Source organism: Magnolia sinica, chromosome 8 (genome assembly GCF_029962835.1).
Source record: "Magnolia sinica isolate HGM2019 chromosome 8, MsV1, whole genome shotgun sequence".
Taxonomy (NCBI): Eukaryota; Viridiplantae; Streptophyta; class Magnoliopsida; order Magnoliales; family Magnoliaceae; genus Magnolia; species Magnolia sinica.
In genome coordinates this window covers 10,049,207-10,068,215 of record NC_080580.1, presented here as the reverse complement: position 1 = coordinate 10,068,215, position 19,009 = coordinate 10,049,207, and the positions used below count along the sequence as shown (strand labels likewise).

The following is a 19,009-nucleotide window of genomic DNA, read 5'->3' as shown; positions in this document are numbered from 1 at the left end:
GCTACGAATGAACCTGATTGATGGAGTGCTGAATCCTGATCTAACAGTTGTCAAAGCGCTTTTTGTTCCTCGCTATCCATATTTCCCAGAGGATGAGGGCCAAAATGATCCCTCTAAGCAGACCCAGTGGGGACAAATCTTTCGCAATAGTCCACCATTGCAAGACTCGGCTACCCATTGATTGGTTAGGGAGTAAATGAACCAAGAGAATGGAAGAGAAATAAGACCATAGAGCCGAATCCCAGCCAGTATCCGCCGGACCACCATATCAACACTCTTTAGATCTAATAAATTAATGCGGAGGAGGTATGAGATTTGGTAATCCGTTCTCTTGAGCGTATAGGTCTTGAACCATCCGAAAGGCGTGGGATTCAAGGTGCGAGTTACCTATAATTCCCAAACATACTCGCACAATCTCCTCCGTGCACAAGTGCAAATAGCAGTATCGCACATGCAAAAGATCTGGACTGCTAATTAGTTAGTGGTGTGGCCAACAATTCAAATGGGTCAATGGTCCCCTTGCAATGAAGAAGTGAGCCGGTTAGGATCATCCCATCGACCTGATTTTGGGCCAGGGTGCATCCATGGCCTGGCCCACATGATCGATGATGGGCAAACTTAAATATCAGCTGTGGGCCCCAATACGTTTCAATGGCAGGTGGTCAGTCCCCACTGTTTCTTGTGGTGTGGCCCACTTGAACTCTCACAATAACACTAGCCAGCAACATTAACGTGCGGGGTGGATTTCATAGTCACATTGTAGTGAGCTCCACAGGGCCTTGTGTTACAGGAAAGCGATTTGTGTGGGAATGTTGTCTGTAGTTGTTGGTAGAGGTTTGCTGGAATACTGCTGGACCCACAGCCGTTGGATTTGGGATCAAGTTGCCTATCCAAATCAACGAACAGCAGACAACCATGTTAATAGCACTGACACAAAATTATTCAATTTAGGCCACGTTTGGATGCACTGTTGGGTTAAGGTAACTGTAACTTTGGTGTTTTTTTATTTGAAAGGTAACTATAACTTGGTTGTTTTTACTTTACTGAACTAATTACTGCAATTCAATTCAATTCAATTGTGCATCCAAATCTAAATAGAGAAAACCGTTTGATACTCTGGCAGATCATGATGGATGATAAGCAGGCTAGTTAGAAATTACTAAAGGATTCTACTCCATGTTGCATCATAATTCAAACTAAACCATCCAAATTATGTGCACCAATTAGATGTATTATGAACCAAAAATACATTCATTTGATAATCTATCAGATTGGTGGACACTTGCTGGATGGTTAAAAATGAAAAACACCCAAAATGGTCTTATTTCAAGAAAGGAAAAGAGAAAAGCATCTATGAATCAGAGGTTATAATTGTTCAACCAATGTGAAATTTGGACTGTAATTCAGAGGGTATAGGCTCCACAATTTAGTGAGTTTACCTAGAGATAAACATGCCATGTGTACCATTTCCAAGTGCATGCATATCAAGCGTCATACACAGCCAGAGTATCAACAAACTCCCGAATCCAATAAACAAAATTGTATGGGGCATGTTCTAAACCATGATCCTAGATCAAGCCTATAATGTCCTCTTGAATTTGTCGACCATGATCAGCTATCATGCTCACTAGACCAGTTCTAGACCAGAATTCTTATGCCCACTAGAGTCAGTCGGCGACCATTCCTTCATTTGCTTGAAGGCCCGAACCATGTCCATGGCCAACTGATGACCTTAAAGATCCCAAGCTCAGACCCAGCCCAACCAATCAAGCTAAATGGGTATGAGATAGCACAGCACATGGGTGCAGATTCAAAGGTATCAAGTGGACTAGCAGTGCCCAAGCCTTGCTCTTTAGTTTCAGACCTGTAACCAAGGCCAAACCCAACCCGCAGGCCTGTAGCTCAGAACAGACCCTTCGGTCCAGAGGTCTATAAAGTCAGAATCGGACCAAACGCTGGAGTAGGGATTTTTCCGGAAATTTGAAAGCTTACCCACAATTGCATGAACACCAAACATGCTACATATCCATGCAATGTAGAGGATATATTGGACAGATTGCTTAACAAGACATCTCAAACGGGTGTTTATGTTATTCCTCATGTGTTGTCTTAATTAAACATGTCGTGAAATCAAGATGCCGATGCAAATGTGCCTCGTGGCTCTTTCTATTGGATCTGATGGAAATTATATGACCCTGTTGATCCGAGCATCTATAACTGTAACTTTAGAAGGTTCAGAGATTTCGAGCGCTTCAGCCAGTGACAGACGGCAGTTCCTCCATATGCTCTCCGCCCACTTCCTCATTCTCTCTCCTTCTTCCTTTCTGTACTGTTGAACACTTAGTGTTTGTGCATATCCTCCTGCATGCAGACCATTGAGCGGCTGTATCAGTACATGTTTTTACTATAATTGAAACAAGAAAAAGGAAAATAGTGGTATAGGAAGTATAGATCAACACCATATGAAAGTTTTTGAGGATATACAATGTCAGATTTCAAGATTGCTCGCTCAACAAATTGTACATGCGGGGCCCACCCGGTGATCCAAATCATTCATATGGTGGGTCCCCCAGTGTGTGGGAGAGAAACCAAATATCTCCCATGTGAGAGAATCTAAACGTCCGATTGGACCCCTCTTTACTTAATGTGGACCACTGGTTGTAGTTGTCCATTTTCAGATGGCTGGGGTCATAAGGGATATTCTAATAACATGGTCAATCAAATGATGGGTTCGCCAGATCACTGGCTTGGGTTGCCGAAAGATAGTACCTCATTAAATCTATCAATAAACATTATAGATCATATTTTTGCAGATTAATTCAAATACATGGGAATATGCAAGAGCTTCATCCAAGGCTTTGCACAGTAGGCACGGATTTTTAGCACTTACAAGTGGTTCCCATGGTTCAATCATCCAGACCATTGATCCATTGCATCCTGCCATCGATGGGCCATGCCCAAAAAATCTCCCAGATAGGATAATCCTTTCCACCAATCTTGGGGCTCATTTCAGTTGAATGCGGATGTTATTTCTTCTTAAACATCTGTTCACATGCCTGAATCGGAATAATAGCATGTGATTTGACGACATGGTCCATCCATGGAGGGATGCAACAGACCAACTGTCAAGATTACTGCAACATTGGCCCACTTTAGAACAGGATACCTGAGTATATGGTGTGAAGCCTTGGGCTGAGGATCCTATGATTCCTCTAATGCACATACCCTGCAACACTTATAAAGCAATGCACGCACTGTTCAACGGCCCATTGCAGTTGTTGTTACAGATCATCGGTACATCAGCTGTATCAAACCATGCAGGGTTCTTCTTCAAGCCATGCACTCATGCATAAAGAGAGGTGTTATAGGCTTATAGCCTTGATGCATGAGAATATTAGATATGTGATTCACCCATCTTGTGCAAGCAGGATCCATGGTTCATTGATCCAGACTTGATCCTATGGGACCCACAGACCCAAAAATCTTCCGAATTGGAAGATCATAGCCATCAAACTATTGGTATTTTCTAGATTTTGTGTGTGTGTGTGTGTGTGCGCGCGGGCGTGGTAAACAATATATTTGTGGGCCACTGTGGACAGGTTAGGAACAATCCCACATTCATAGTAGGGTACTCGATCCTTAAATCAATGGTATATCAATGAACCATAGACCCCATTCGTAAAGACACAGTGCATAGGACACTAGTTATTTTCTGATCAGGACTTTTAACTAGGAGGAAGAGAGCAACATTGAAATATGAAGTGAGCAAAGTGTTTATCTTGCGTTGCTGCTTCTGCTGAAGCGATCCCAGCCTTTGTCCCTCACTGTTTCTTATCGTGAAGCAAGCCAGTCTCTTTGAAAATGAAATGATCAAATTGCATTTCCACTTTACCTTTTCCGTAATATCTTCCAGGCATTGGAAATGACATCATGATTGGTCATCATGACATCACATTTCTTGGTCATCATTACATCACATTTCTAAATGTTCCCATTTCTGTATTTATCATTTCTTTCCTATTTCTAAAATACTTTCCATTTATTTTCTTCTTTTCAAGGAAAATGGTTTCCATTTATACAAAAACTTTTCACACATCCAAACAGGTCCTTGACGTACATGAATTTCCAACAATGCCAAGCCCCAAAGTGTTGTTTCAGATGGGTGCCTTTCTTATAATGTGCAAATCAGGTTGTGATGATACATAAATGGTGTTTTCCCCCCCAATCATCATTAAATGGTGGTCTACACACACACACACACACACACACACACACTAGCTTTCCATACTCTGTGGAATATACTAGCTTTCATGAATATTTAAAAAAAAATCCAACGGGTAAGTGTAGGTTGGCAATGATAAAATCTTCCAATGTCGAAATGTTAAAGATACTGAGATTATCACTGAAATTGAACTACATAATGACTCCTGTAAATATTTTTTATACTGTATTAAATTTAATATTATTCTACATGTGGTAAAGTGGAGTTGCATTCATGTTGCTAATAAATATTAAATGCTTATGCATATGCTTTTCTTAGAAGCACTTCTCATGCAGTGACAAGCCTTGCCTTTCATGTTACTTTTCTCTACATTTCCTCAAATGTAATTAGATTTTTATCAATCAAAATGAGTTTGAATACATAGAAAGGACTGCACAGTATCATCCAAATATACGAGTCAGCCTTATAATCATCAAAGTCACAAGGAATTACAAGTTGAGTCATTCGTCATTGAAGATGAGTCCCATAACATCAATGGTCTGGATCAATGAACTGTGGGTCCCACTTGGATATGGACAAATCATAACATAATTCATGAGCTGATCCATCAGGACAATGTAATTCCCCAAGGCATCTGCTGATATACTCATTTGGAAGATACTCAGGTTATTGGTTCATCATACATGAATTAAAATAATGAGATACTTGATCATACCTCTTGCAAGGGCTACAATATCTCTCTTATCCACATGCATGTCCGTGACTGCATCAAATACAAATGGTAAACCAGTTGTTCATTGCATTGAATGTACAAAAAGCAAGGACGTGTCATAAGATGTATACCTTCGGTGTCCAACGATGGAGCTTTTAGTAAATCTAAGGCCCTTCTATAAAGTCCCTGCCAGTTGATATTTTGAATGAACAAAATCAGTCACATAAATAACCCATATCAATAAAAATGACAGTTATTTTATTTTATTTTTTGAAAATTAATACATATCGCCGACATTTAATACCCAAATTCGGCTTCCAACTCACAATTGGATGAGCTCAGTATATTGAAAAGTGTCAGTGAGTTGACTCAGCCAAGTACTGGAAGAAATATTCTATGATAAAAAGATAAGAGGGAATGAAAAGCTTCCGAGGAAAAGCTGAATCCCAGTTGATGCCATGTTAGCCAAGTCAACCAGGTACCAACCAGGCAAATTCAAGTGGCGATTTGCTTGATCAACCCAGATGAATCCCAAAGCAAGTTCCCTACTTTGCTGTTTTTCTTTAAATTGTTTTTATAATATAGCTAAAGCACACAATTAGAACCTCTTGAATCAAAAGAGAACTCGAACGCTCCAGTCTTGCTTTATGCCCAAACATCATAGCTATACAAGTTAAGACGACCCCCACATTAGGATGACATGAACCTGAAAATGTCAAAAAGTGGAGTACATACTCATCACATTCCTGTAAGGAGACACGCAGAAAACATGTGAAAAGATTGTGATTCTCATTACTGTCCAAGCCAAAGTAACAAACCAAAATGCGTTTCAGCTTTTGTCAATGCCTTTGTCAGTATCTCCTCTGCTTCCTGAAAATTACTGAGAAGGAAACGAATCAATCTAAATGCAAGTCTGCTGCTCACACTACTTAAAAAGCTAATAAACATCTAACTGTTTGTTCCACAGGAATTCATTCAGTTACAATTGGCACTGAGAATGAGTGGGCTTCCAATAGTTCAGAAGATGCAACCACCAATTACGGACCCATTTGGAATTCCACAAATTGAGATGCCACAAACTGCCTGGAACTTATGAAGGGTGAAGGGAAACCAAAAAAAAAGAGCTAGCAATTGCAACCAAATAGGATCTTACCCCAAATGTGTTAAAAGCTGTCCTAAAGCACAGCTGGCTCCCAATGAGACCTTCTCCGAGACCATATTGCCAGCCGCTAAAACAGTTGCATCAGAAAAATCTTTTGTCTCGGATGCCTTGAGTGCTTTCTGGTAGAACTCCTCTGCTGCGGAAAGTTTTCCGGAGGCATGTAAAAATTCTCCATGTGAGAGTGCAACATTTCCTGTAGATTGCGAATAGGAATTTGAGTCCCAGCAGGACATCATGGATATTTGACAATGATGTGGTAAAGATGGGTGATGAAAGCAATACATTTTCAGGCTATGTACCAGCTTACCAGTGCAACATCTAGTCTCCTGTGATTCGAACGATGTGTTATCTCCAAAGTATGAATTCCCTGATAAAATAACCTTAAGAGTCGGTCATTTTCGAGCCAAAGAAGCTACTATGATGAGCACGCTTCACGGACTACCATGAAAAGCACTACCAGAACATCCCTTTTTGACACAGAAATTGTGCATGGTGATCAGGGTTTGGGACCGATGTTGATGGGCCATACCACAAAAGAAGGTAGTTGAATTGAGGTAACCATCCGAACTGTTCTGAAAAAAGGATCTTTAGTTAAAACAGTTAAGCAATATTCCACATTCACTGGGCACTCACAACAATCACGTGGAAAGAGTAGTTAAATCACTATGCTCTTGAGATTTAGACCATCCAAATTTTGACGCCCAACAGAAAAGGTCCCAATTGCCATGCATGTTCGCCACTTGCGTGATGGGCACAAGAACAATTCGTAAAACTTCTATGAAGTGGGCATCATAAATTCAAAATGGCACTTCTCCTTTTCTAATAGAACACCTGAATGCAGTAATAAGAGGGAGAAGAGCCAGGATAGTTCTTTACCAGACGTAAGATCCCCAGTCACAAGATCAGCCAATCCTTTAACCGCATTAGCTCGCAAATGTAGAGCCTTGAATGTGCTGCTTTCATCTTTTGGTGTATTTTTCAACAGTTGCAAGCATTCATCTGCGGGTACTGATGAAGTAACATCCTAGAGAAAAAGGATCTTTGAATGAATTTGAAACCAAGCAACTAAAGTAGTGCAGTTAATTGTCATTACAAACCTGCCCTGTCTCCAAGTGTAGTCCTACCAGACCCTCCCAGGCAGCAACTGCAAGATGTTCAACGGAATACACGAATTATGCCTTGGTTCTAACATTCTTCTTCTTTTTTTTTCAAAAGATTCTTAATTCCATCATTCTAGAACAATTAGTGCATCAAATTGTCCTTTGCTAATCTTCCAGTGAATTATGTATCTCTTTTCAAGATCCCCAGGGTGGTGGGGAAGAGGTTAAGAGTCTTAGAGAAAATCCAAACAGATTTTTGTTGGGAAGGAAGACACAAAAAGGCAATTGCGATCACTTGGAAGTAGGAAGTCCAAAAGTCTCTTCGCGAAGCACATTTAAGGAGAGGAATTGGGGCCTCAATAGTGAAGGGGGTGTCAACTCGGAGCTCTTTTGAGAAATGATAATTAGATTTTTTTATTTTTTATTTAAAAAGAAACACAGGGAAGAGGAAGGAGGTTAGATGTTGGGCATTAAGGGAGATAGAGCCTTCAGGATGTCTATTTGGAAGAATGTCCGTAACACCAAAATGTCTCCAAGATATGCGGGAAAATATCTGAAGAAAGGTTTTAATTTAAGGTGGTTGGTTGGGAAGTGGTTAGGGTGCCTCTATAGGGTGGCTACCCAGAGGAATGTTCAAGCCACAGATTGTTATGAGTTTCACCAGGAGGAAGTTGGTGCGGCACGTAACATTTTGCTGAGTAAAAAGAAGATAAGGTGAGCACTTCTCAAGCTTATTGACACTCTCGGCATGGCCTTCCTTGTGAGAAATAGGAATGATGTAAGGATATGGAAGTGGTCTGCTAACTGGGCTTTTTCTGCTGAGGCCTTTTTGTGAAGCTTTATTTAAACAAGGAAATGAGTCTCTTCTTCCTTGTGTATGGAAAGCTGGTTCCAGCATGGGCTGCTGTGTATTGTTGGATGGCAATATTGGACAAGATCTTCACTCTTTATCACCTCAAAAGGAGGCAACATTGTCTTCCCAGTGTTTATTTGGAACTATCCTTTTTTATTTCTCAAGAGCATGCTTCATTTGTTTGGAATTCTTTAAGCTCTTCAACATCCCAGTGGGCACCCTAGGGTCCAACATCTTATAGATGTTGGTGAGGTGGGCTGTTTAACAAGGGGGAAGGCGTGTTTGGTCTCTAATCCCATTTGCCATGTAGTGGGAATTTGGAATTAAGGCTTTCTTATCTCTCTCAGGAAAAAATACAAAAAAGTTCAGGTTCTCTTCTGGTGATAGGTGGATCTAGGTTTCTTCAAGATTGGATTAGGAAGGGAAGGCCACAGCCATGGAGACTTGACTTTATGTCTGATGAGCTTAGGCATATTGCTTTGAGGCTTAAACATCTTGTTTTCCTCTCTCTTGAAGATTATCACAGGCGATCTATCTTGCCATTCCCATTATTTTGTGTTGGGTCATTCCTTTGATGCAATTCTTTTCGGTTTTTTCTTTTGGCATTGCCTCCCCTTTACTGCATCCTTATCTTTGCCTAATAAAATTGTCATTATCTATAAAGAAGAGGTCCATCACCCTGAAGCAACCATATCATTTGATTGGAATAAAATGATAGGATGAATTTTGGAAAGGAAACTGAGGCAAGGTTGAGCAATTTGACACAAGATACAAGAAGCTTAAGACTCAAGATGTGAGGCAAAAACCCTGTTTGCTTGTTTTCAATTAAAAATAAATACAGAATTTTTTTATTTTTTATTTTATTTTATTTTATTTTATTTGGGGGGGGGGGGGGGGGGGGGTGGGAGAAAGAAATCTGAATAGTCAATAATTTATTTATTTATTAATGAATGGATGGAGCTTCTATTAAAAGAAAAGAGAAAAATACAAAACTACAAGTCAACTGCAAGAGTTGCAAACAGCTAAAAAGGGAACCCGACCCACCACGGAACAGGCCCAACCCAGGAGCAATCCAGCCTGGCTAAAGATACACAATAGCCCCAACAAAACACCAGCCAAAAATGCAAGGCAGCAAGAAATCCATGACTGGAAAACAACCACCTGTCGGACAACCACAGAACACTCCATGTCCACCCCCCTCTTTGCTAAACCATCTGCTTTCACTGATTGTTCAGTGTGGATGGATGTCAGCTTGAGAGACGAACTCGGGTATTTGGCTTCTTCTAAGATAGCCATCAGATGTGAAGGGGAGGCACCCTCATTCATCCAGCAGCAGATTACGTTCAACAAGTCCCCCTTCAATCAGGATCAGCTTAAGATTTCAGATCACAGCTACTTCAATTCCCATAAGGGTAGCTTTGGCTTCTGCAAGCGACAAGTCACCCCAGCCTACCAGACCTGAAAAATTCAGTGACAACATTACCTCTGCAATCCCTGATAAAGCTGCCAATACTGGATGGACTGCTATTAGCGAGGGGCCATCCATTGACGTGGAGCTTATAGCATCCCTCTGGAGGACGATTGCAGGCTTTGGAGACCTTAGGAGGGGGACAGCTGCATCTGATCGCCTCCTTCCACCTTGATCTGAAGAGAACATCTGGAATTCCTTTTAAACTTTTTGACAGCTTCCCCACAGCAATGATAAATCAAGATATTGCTTATAGAATGTTCTGTTGTTAAGCTCCAAGAAGCCATAGGAGTCTACCAATCGAGCCCCCGTCTCCTGACTGCCATTCGGAACATGTATCTTTAACAGATTTAGGCATGACCCATTTGCATCCCAAATTTCGCGAGAATAGAACTCCAAGCCGATCAAGTGAAGCAACAGTGAATCAACAAATGGTTGACAAACTCCTCCCTTATATATGAGCCACATCTAGGAGTGGCATAGTCAAGTAATGACACAGCGCAATTTAGAAAAGTGGAGTGTCTTAGTTTTATAGACCCATTCAGGCTGGAATCCCCAAGATGAATGGTTTGGATCATCTGACCACTGTGTGACGTATCCGAATTCTCATGAGCATATGATAAGTGGCCTGTCCGCAGGACAAATAGCTGGGCTTTGCTAAGCCTCACACGGCACACATGCCCCTCCACATGCACCCAGGCACACATCCTTGCATGCCAAATGCCAACTCAGCATGTGTTGGATCCCTGAACCTTGCATCAGGTGGCATCAAGCCCCAATATGCCCATGAACTCCTTTGGTGGGCCCCAAAATCAATTTACATATTGGGCTCGTTGAATTTTGGGTTAGGGCCCTTCTGATGCAAGGCCAGGATGTCCTACACACGGATTGATTACCACCTTTTGACAGAGGCATACTTATTAAGTTGGATTCAGAAAGAATTCCAATTTCCATACCAACACAAACTCCATAACATACATTTATTATTAAATGAAGAAAATCCAAATGCTTCTAATGTGAAAAAATAAAGAGCTACTTCGAATCATTAAAGGCATCATATAATTTCCAAAATTTTGAGTCCATCCAAAACACCAAAAATAATAAAATAAAAAGCAAACTCACCTTTTACAACCAGAGAAGATCGCTCTAAATCAACAACCTCCTGAAGCTTCTCGATGGCATCACCAAATTCCCCTCTGTCAATATCCACCGACATCATTTTAAGATAAAAAAGCAAGAAGCAAATGACGGAAAGGCTGCATTTGGATGATTGACTTATACAAAATGCAATAGTTCAATTCAGTAAAGAGTAGATGACCAAAGCAGGGTTGCCCCATATCCATTCATAATGAGTCCCCAAGGGAATTATTTGATACTCTGGCAGAGTATGATGCTTGATAAGCAAGCAATATGAAAATGTACCCGAGGCATACAGCAACTCAAACTAAACGGCCTAAGTAACTCACAATACCGAATCAGATTGGTTGAAAAATCTAACCTCTGATTCATGGATGCTCATTTGCAGTAATAAGACTGTCGGGTATTTCCTTTTCAGCCGTCCAGTAAGGGGGCGTTTGGATCGTAAGTTACTTAAGATAAGCTACTTATCCCTCAAGTAGCTTATCTTAGTTTCTACTTATTAAGCTGAAGTGATTAAGTGCCTTTAAGTTAAAAAGTTATAATTGATCTTAAACCAAACTTACTTATCTCAAATAAGTTACTTATCTACTGCTGTAAGTAGAAAAAGTAACTTATTTAGTAGTATCCAAACGGGCCCTAAGGGGGCGTTTGGATTGTACATTACTTAAGATAAGCTACTTATGCCTCAAGTAGCTTATCTTGATTTCTACTTATTAAGCAAATAAGTATGTTTGGTAAACAAGATACTTATTAGCTTCTCCTCTCTTTTGTTGTCTCTCTTGATGCCTCTCTTAAGCTACTTATGAAAAGTAGAAAAGCTAAAAAAATAAAAAAAAAACTGAAGTGATTAAGTAATTTTAAGTAAAAAAAAAGTTACTTATAACTAATCATAAGCCAAACTTACTTATCTGAAATAAGTTACCTATCTACTGCCGTGAGTAGAAAAAGTAACTTATTTGGTGGTATCCAAATGGGCCCTAAATGTCCTCAATCAGTTATATGATCAAAGAAGTTCAAGTTTGATCAGTGATACATCTAACTGGGACCATAATTTGGGCAGTTAATAAATTTTGTGCAACATGTACAATTTCTCACTGCCTGCATATCATCCATTACACTTTGCTAGAGTATCAAAGTTTTCCTCTGTCCCCAAATTGCAATTACTACATTCAAGCACACTGAATTGCAGTATGGATCAAAATGGTGTGAGATATTACAGGACGCACCTGAGGTTTTGCACAGTACATGTGAGTTATCAATTCTGACACCTGCTCTTTGGTAATTCAGACCATTGTTCCGTTGTGTCCCATGTAGATGGACCATGGTCCAAAAATATCGCAGAATGGAAGATCCTACCTGCTAATCCTTTGAACTCTTTTCACTTGAATGTGGACTATTGCTGCACTGTCAACCGTACATTTTTAGGTCCACAGATTGATATGTTAAAGACGTCTAATCCAAGAGATTTTTGGAGCATGGTCCATCCAAAATGAGCCACAGTAGACCAGCAGTCCAGATTGCTAAACCATGGGACCCACTTGTCAGAACAAAAAATGCACGTTTACTTCACAAACACCTCAGGTTGCATGGGCTATAGTTCCTCAAGGGTACAAATCCCACTTCGGTAAATCCTTATATAATAAAAAGGGATTTGCCTCTATAATTCTGATTTTACCAAAAAAAAAAATCCTGTAATTTTCGGAAGTACAACTGCTTATGGTGTTGAAATTACCAAAATGCCCTCATCAACCATTTTCCCAAGTGTAGAGTTGAACATTATGGGGGCCCCACTTGGTGTGTACGACATCCAACCATTCCAACAGGTACAAGCCCACAACATCAATTAGACAAACAAAAGATAAGGTTGATAGAATCACTAGGTGGGCCACAACATAAAACAACACACAACACCCAAAAACCTCCAAATTTATTTGTGGCCCACCTGGATGATTGGATCCCCGTGAGTTGTAGTTCCAATTATCATAATGATCAGGTATACCTGTTGTACGGGTTGGATGTCATGAACACAACACGTGGGCCCCAAAATGATCTAACCACCAATTTCTAGGAAAAGGTTTGGCTAGTAACCGTGCCAATAGCCAATGGCTAGTGGCCGGTGCTGTGGGGCCCACCATGATGTGTGTATTTCATCCATGCCGTCCATTCATTTTTCCTGATCATTTTATGGGATGGGCTAAAAAATGAGGTAGATGAAAATCTCAAGTGGACCACACTGTTGATTGAACGCCCACCATCAAAAAATTATTGGGGGCCACAAAAGTCTTGGATCAAGCTGATATTTGTTTTTTCGCTTCATCCAGGTTTGTGTGACCTAATAATCAACAGGTTGGATGTTAAATAAACATTACAATGGGCCCTAGGAGGTTTTTAATTGTGGAGATTCAATCACTACTGTTTTCCCGTGGTGTGGTCCACCTGAGATTCAGATCTGCCTCAATTTTGGGCTCAAGCCATAAACTGATCTGTAAAAATGGATGGAAGGCATGGATAAAACACACACATCATGGTGGAGCCCACAGAGCACCGACCACTAGCCACATGGCTAGTGGCAGTGTCACTAGCCAAACCGCGTCCCAATTTCTATGGGTAAAAAAGTAGCTGAGGGCAATTCCGTCATTTCTGAAAAGAACGTTTCGGTGCTTATAATAATCTCAAGACCTAGTTTGGTAAAATCCGAATTCTTGAGGAATTTGGCGGTAAAAATCCCTAAAAAGTGGTGTTTGCTAACGCGTTGTTAACGCGTAGTTTTCCACTGAATTCTTTCCATAATAAGAGTCTCGCTTAATGGTGAACACGAAATGCACTATGTGATTTTTCATTAAATAAAATTTTTTTACTTCCAAAGGTACCCCTTTCAAGTTAGTACATCAATTTTTTCTTTTAAGTTGTTCGCGCAATACAAAATCAACATTTAACTTGGGAAACTTTTTTATGCCCCACCATGATTTATGTGTTTGATCCACATCATCTATCAACTTTTTTTTTAGATAATTTAAGGTGTGATCCAATCAAAAAAAAAGCAGGTCCAATGATTAATTGAACCACAAGGTGGGGATTGAATGTCCACCGTTAAAAACTTCTTGAGAGCGGGAGAAGTTTCATATCAAGCTGATATTTGTATTTTCACTTCATCCACGTCTACATGACCTAATGAATAGGTTGGATGGTAAAAAAACAAAACATCACAGTAGCCCTTAGAAAGGTTTCAACGATGGCTGTCATTATCACTGCAGCATCCTTTGGTGTGGCTCACTGAAGCTGTGGACCTGCTTCATCTTTTATATCATATATTAAAATAATATAAGAAAAATGATGAACGGCTTATATAAAACACTTACATCACGGTGGGCCCCATAGAGCCCTGACCGGACGGTAATCTGTCTGGGCGGGGGTAGGATGCAATCCGCGTTTGAAGCGGATGGGCTGGGGACGGACGCGGATTTCCACACTGAGAACCCAGGTGGGACCTACTGTGATGTTTGTGAGAAATCCTACCCGTCCATATGTTTTGTGAGTTTATTTTAGGACATGATGCCAAAAATTAACTGTTTCCAAATCTCAAGTGGGCTGAAAACGTGATAATTGAATGTCCACAGTTGAAATATTCATGGGCCATAGAAGTTTTGAATCATGCTAATATTTGTGATTTCAGTTCATCCCAATAGGAATGAAGTTATTAACGGTATGGATAGCATGTAAACATCACTATCGAACCCAAACAGGTCTCAATGGTAGGAATTTCCCTAACCACATTTTCCTTTAACACGACCCGCTTGAGTTTTGGATATAATTCATTTTTGGTATCATGCCCTAAAATGAACTCACAAAACTGATGGAAGAGAAGGATTTCTCACAAATATCACAGTGGCCCCATCCGAGTTCTCAGCGCGGATCTTCCTGCGGAAGGCTTTGGCAGGAAATCCGCATCCGTTGGCGACGGGATTGGGAAGGACGCGGATTGGCTACTCCCCCTGCCACCAGCCAATGGCTCTGTGGGCCCCAACATGATTTTTGTGTTTCATCCATTCTGTGCATCTGTTTTTCCATATCATTTTATTGTATGAGACCAAAACCGAAGTATATATAAATCTCAATTGGACCACATTACAGAAATAGTGTTGAATGAGTGTCGACCATTAAAAACCTTTTGGGGGCCATAAAAGTTTTGGATCAAGCTGATATTTATTTTTTCCCTTCAGCTGTGCCTGTATGAGCTAATTAACAGATTGGATGTCAAATAAACAGTAGAGTGGGCCTGAAGAGGATTTTAATGGTGGATATCCAATCACTATTGTTTTCTTATGGTGTGGTCCACCTGAGATTTATATCCATTTCGATTTTACTGTCAAGCCTAAAATGATCCTTAAAAATGGATGAATGGAATGAATGAAACAAATACATCATGGTGGGGCCCACTGAGCACCGACCACTAGCCACGGGGCCGGGGCCGGGGCTGGGGCTTGGGGAGTAGCCAATCCTTTTCCGATTGGGAAGCGGATTGGTTGGTGTATTGACGGAAGTAAGTTTTGTGGGTCCCATCATGATGTATTTGTTATATCCAAACTGTCCATCCATTTTGCGATCTCGTTGCAACGCATGAGCCGAAAAATAAGATAGATTTAAAGATAAACTGGACCACACTGCAAAAGGCAGTAGAGGATTGAACGTCTATCATTGAAACCCTTTTGGGGTCACAAAAGTTTCAGATAAATATGAAATTTGTTTTTCCTCTTCATCAAGATATTTTTTGACCTTATGAATAGATTGGATGGAAAATAAACATTATAGTGGGGCCTACGAATTTTTTAACGGTGAAAATCATTATCCTTTTGGTGTGGTCCATTTGAGTTTTGGATATGATTCATTTTTTGGATAATGCTTTAAAATGATCTAAAATTTTTGATGAACAGTGTGGATATAATAAATACATTATTGTAGGGCCATGTAACTTTGATCTCCTTTGAACCGTTCGTACACCTCGGACATGGAGAAGCGTCGGCGCTTGTCTTTTGCACGACATATATTTACACCAGCTATATAGCTGGTGTGTGGTATAGAAACGTTATAGGGGGCCTATATTTTTGTTTTCCCTTCATCCATGCCCTTATGATATAATGAACAGGTTGGATGACAAATAAACATCATTGTGGGGCTTAGAAAGGTTTCAACGGTGGAAATAATATTAAGTACTTTATAGTTTATTTGAATTAAATAGAATAATTGTATTTTTATTTAATAAAAAATAATTTCTTTATAATGTAAAACATTTCGAAAGGAGATAAGGGCAAATGTGTCAAATTAACATATTTTGGACATTTCAGATGTTTGTTAACAAACAAATTATTTCAAATTCAGTACTTAATTTTCAGACTTCATTCATAATTACCAAACAAGTTTTTTGACTTTAGATTTCAGATTCAGGCTTCAGATTTCAAATTCAGCTTTAGATTTCAGATTCAGGCTTTAGACTTCTGATTTAACAAACGGGGCCCTAGTTTGGTAAAATCCGAATTCTTGAGGAATTTGGCGGTAAAAATCCCTAAAAGATGCAGAATGAATTGCAATCTAATTCAATTGAGCATCCAAACGCAACCTAAAAAGCAAATTACGACATTCTGCTGATACAACCTTTCTGCCAAGATGGTAGACATGGCAAGCAATACCATCCCAACACCATCTTCGTGCGCACTGTCTACCCGGCGTAAGTTAGAGAGACCCTGCTCTAGCACCAGAAGTGCCTGCGCGTATGACTCACCTGCGAGTGCAGTGGAGTATAATACATGCAGTAGTATTAGAAGAGTGTGGGGAAGAAGGGTATTTTGGGGATCTTGATGAAAGGAACGGACCTGATTTCTGGGATCTGGCGAGGTTGAGAGCGTAGTTGATCATCTGGAGGGAAACTGAGTCGGCATCTCGGCCGTCGGTTGCGTAGGATCTGACGGTTGGGAGGGGCTTTCGGGGGTGTTTTAGAGCTGCGGTTACTGCTCTTTTAGCGGCGAAGCGGAGCATCTTTTCTTTCTTCTTCTTCAAATGAAATGAAAAACACTCACAAAAGGGTAGAGGAATTGTTGGATATACGCGGCCCGAGGATTTGGACTGTTTTAATTTTTTAAGAAATGACAGGTGGGACCCAGGATTCTGTCAATCAAGATCACTGGTCTGTTGCATGTGTGCCACGTGGATAGGGTATGCGGCAAAAGATAGGTGCGGCAAAAGCTCTGTGACCCACCGCGATTTATTTGTTTTGTCCCAGCCGTCCATCTACTTTGCACAGGCCCGAAAATGGAGCAGATACGATTCTCAGGTGGACCGCACCACAGAAATAGTAGTAATTGAAAGCCTGCCGTTAAAGTTTCGCACGGTCAACGAAAGTTTTGGATCAAGATAACATTTTTATTTTTCTCATCTATTTCACCGAATTAACTAATTGGTAGGAATATAAAAAGGTTTTTAGAAAGTTTTTAATGGTCAGCCTGTGGTGTGGTTCACTGGATATTTGAATCTGCCGTTATTTTTCTGATCATTCCTTAAAATGAAATGCAAAATGAATGAATGAATGGATGGATAAAACATATCTCATGGTGGCCCATGCAACTTTTGAGCATCAGCGCCGAGATGGGATTGGTTGGTGGCTAGTGGTCAGTGTTATATGGGCCACACCATGATGTATGTGTTTCATCTACAAGTCAATAATTTACTTCTTCGGAACATTTTATGATGTGAGCTTAAAAATAAAGTAGATCCTAATCTTAAGTAGACCATGTCATTGAAAACAATGTTGATTGAACACTCATTGTTAAAAACTCCACAAGACTACAAAGGTTTTGGATCAAGATGATATTTGTTTTTATCTTCATCCTGTACTGTATAACCTAATTAATAAGTTGGATGTCAAATAAATATTATGGTAAGCCTTAGGAGATTTAATATTTAATCACTATTATTTTGTATGATGTAAGAGCTTAAAATGATATTAAAAATGAATATACGGTGTGGATAAAACACAAACATAATGGTGGGGCCACAAATCTGACTCCACATTTTGAGCCATGGGAGGCCAATTGGATGCACATCCCAAGATCTAAAACCCACATGAGACACCTTAGAGATCAGTGTAAAATGATGCCTAAAATATATTTATTTATTTGTAATTTTCTCAAATTTGAATAAGTATATATTTAAAATGCTAATTACATTTCTATTATTAAATATCATGTATGTCTATTAATTTAAAATATTAAAATTAATTTAAGTAATCAAATTTAAATCCTATAAATATGCTAAAAAATTCCAATACATTTTAAATATAAGCTAGTAATTGAAAGGTCTAAATTTTAGTGCCAAAGGTAGGATTTAGAATCACATTATTTCCTTTGTAATCATAATTTGGATTTGAATGCAGTCCAAATACAAGCTCCCAAATGAATAGTAAAAGACGCATAGCATAAAAAAGCTTCGATGCAAATTATGCCGTAGCCCATTATTTTTTATACGATGGCTCATTTTTATTTTAAAATTACCTGAGAAAACTAATGAAAGAAATGAATATAATGCAGAAGTCATGATGGGCTCCAAAGAGAAGTGTTTGGCTCATGGCATTGAGGAGGATTAGGTGGGATGGGATTCAAAAAACGTAATTAATACACATGGCAGGGATTGTTCCCTGGTACCTTGGGTTAAGCTTGAGAAATTTGCAACTGTACGACCCATTTATGGCCCATTTAGGAAACTACGCTCACCTCATTTTCCTTTGCGAGAATACGCCCGAGCTATACGGAAGGCTTGCCAAAGGTTGAAAATGCCCCCTGCTTGTTCCTGTAGGTATTCAATCCCCGTTGCTTTCTATGATGGGATCCACTTGAGCTTTAGATCTACCTAATTTTTTTAGCCCATGCTCTAAAATGATCTTGAAAAATGGGTGGATGGTGTGGATATAGCCCAGACATCATAGTGTGACCTACACAACTTATTAACATTGAGTAGAATTGACATGGACCAATGCAATTCCATCTACTCTAATTCCAAGCTACTCCATTCTTCCCAGACATAAAGTAGAATTGAAAAGGGGCCAAATGCAATTCCATCCCAACTTTTCCCATCTAATGCCATGCGCCAAGCGCCGTATAAACCAGCCTATCAATTGGCTGAGGGAAAAACGCAATGTGGTGGCCACCAAGAAGCACCCACATGAAGTTGACAAGTGGAGAATCCGAGCCCACAACCCTTCATAGACCTGGCGCCGCACGTGGCATTTAGATAGAGGGTTTGTGATACGTGGCAATTGTGTATGGCGCATTGCAAACAAAACGCCCGGGCGTTGCGCCAATGCAT

General features: G+C 40.0%; 1 protein-coding gene across 2 annotated transcripts; it reads right to left on the bottom strand.

Moving 5' to 3' along the window:
- Positions 1–2,003: 2,003 nt before the first annotated feature.
- LOC131252826 (uncharacterized) lies at positions 2,004–16,737 on the bottom strand. 2 transcript variants are annotated; one of them, XM_058253555.1, is made up of 12 exons: positions 16,525–16,734; positions 16,307–16,433; positions 10,640–10,713; positions 7,194–7,240; positions 6,973–7,120; positions 6,404–6,463; positions 6,088–6,289; positions 5,753–5,814; positions 5,540–5,640; positions 5,066–5,120; positions 4,938–4,985; positions 2,004–2,361 (listed from the first exon to the last, which is right to left on the bottom strand). In XM_058253555.1, exons 1-12 carry the CDS (start codon positions 16,685–16,687, stop codon positions 2,186–2,188), a joined length of 1,263 nt encoding a protein of 420 aa, XP_058109538.1. In that variant the 5' UTR covers positions 16,688–16,734; the 3' UTR covers positions 2,004–2,185. The 2 variants fall into 2 exon arrangements, with proteins under 2 accessions (XP_058109538.1, XP_058109539.1); XM_058253556.1 differs by lacking the exon at positions 6,404–6,463 and having other exon boundaries at positions 16,525–16,737.
- Between the last annotated feature and the right edge of the window lie 2,272 nt (positions 16,738–19,009).

Excerpts from the sequence above, each read along its gene's own strand:
- LOC131252826 (XM_058253555.1), bottom strand. The coding sequence starts at position 16,687 with ATGCTCCGCTTCGCCGCTAAAAGAGCAGTAACCGCAGCTCTAAAACAC. Across the intron at positions 16,434-16,524 it reads CGCCAGATCCCAGAAATCAG|GTGAGTCATACGCGCAGGCA; the intron begins GTCCGTTCCTTT and ends CTGCACTCGCAG. Across the intron at positions 2,362-4,937 it reads TATTGTAGCCCTTGCAAGAG|GAGGATATGCACAAACACTA; the intron begins GTATGATCAAGT and ends GTCTGCATGCAG.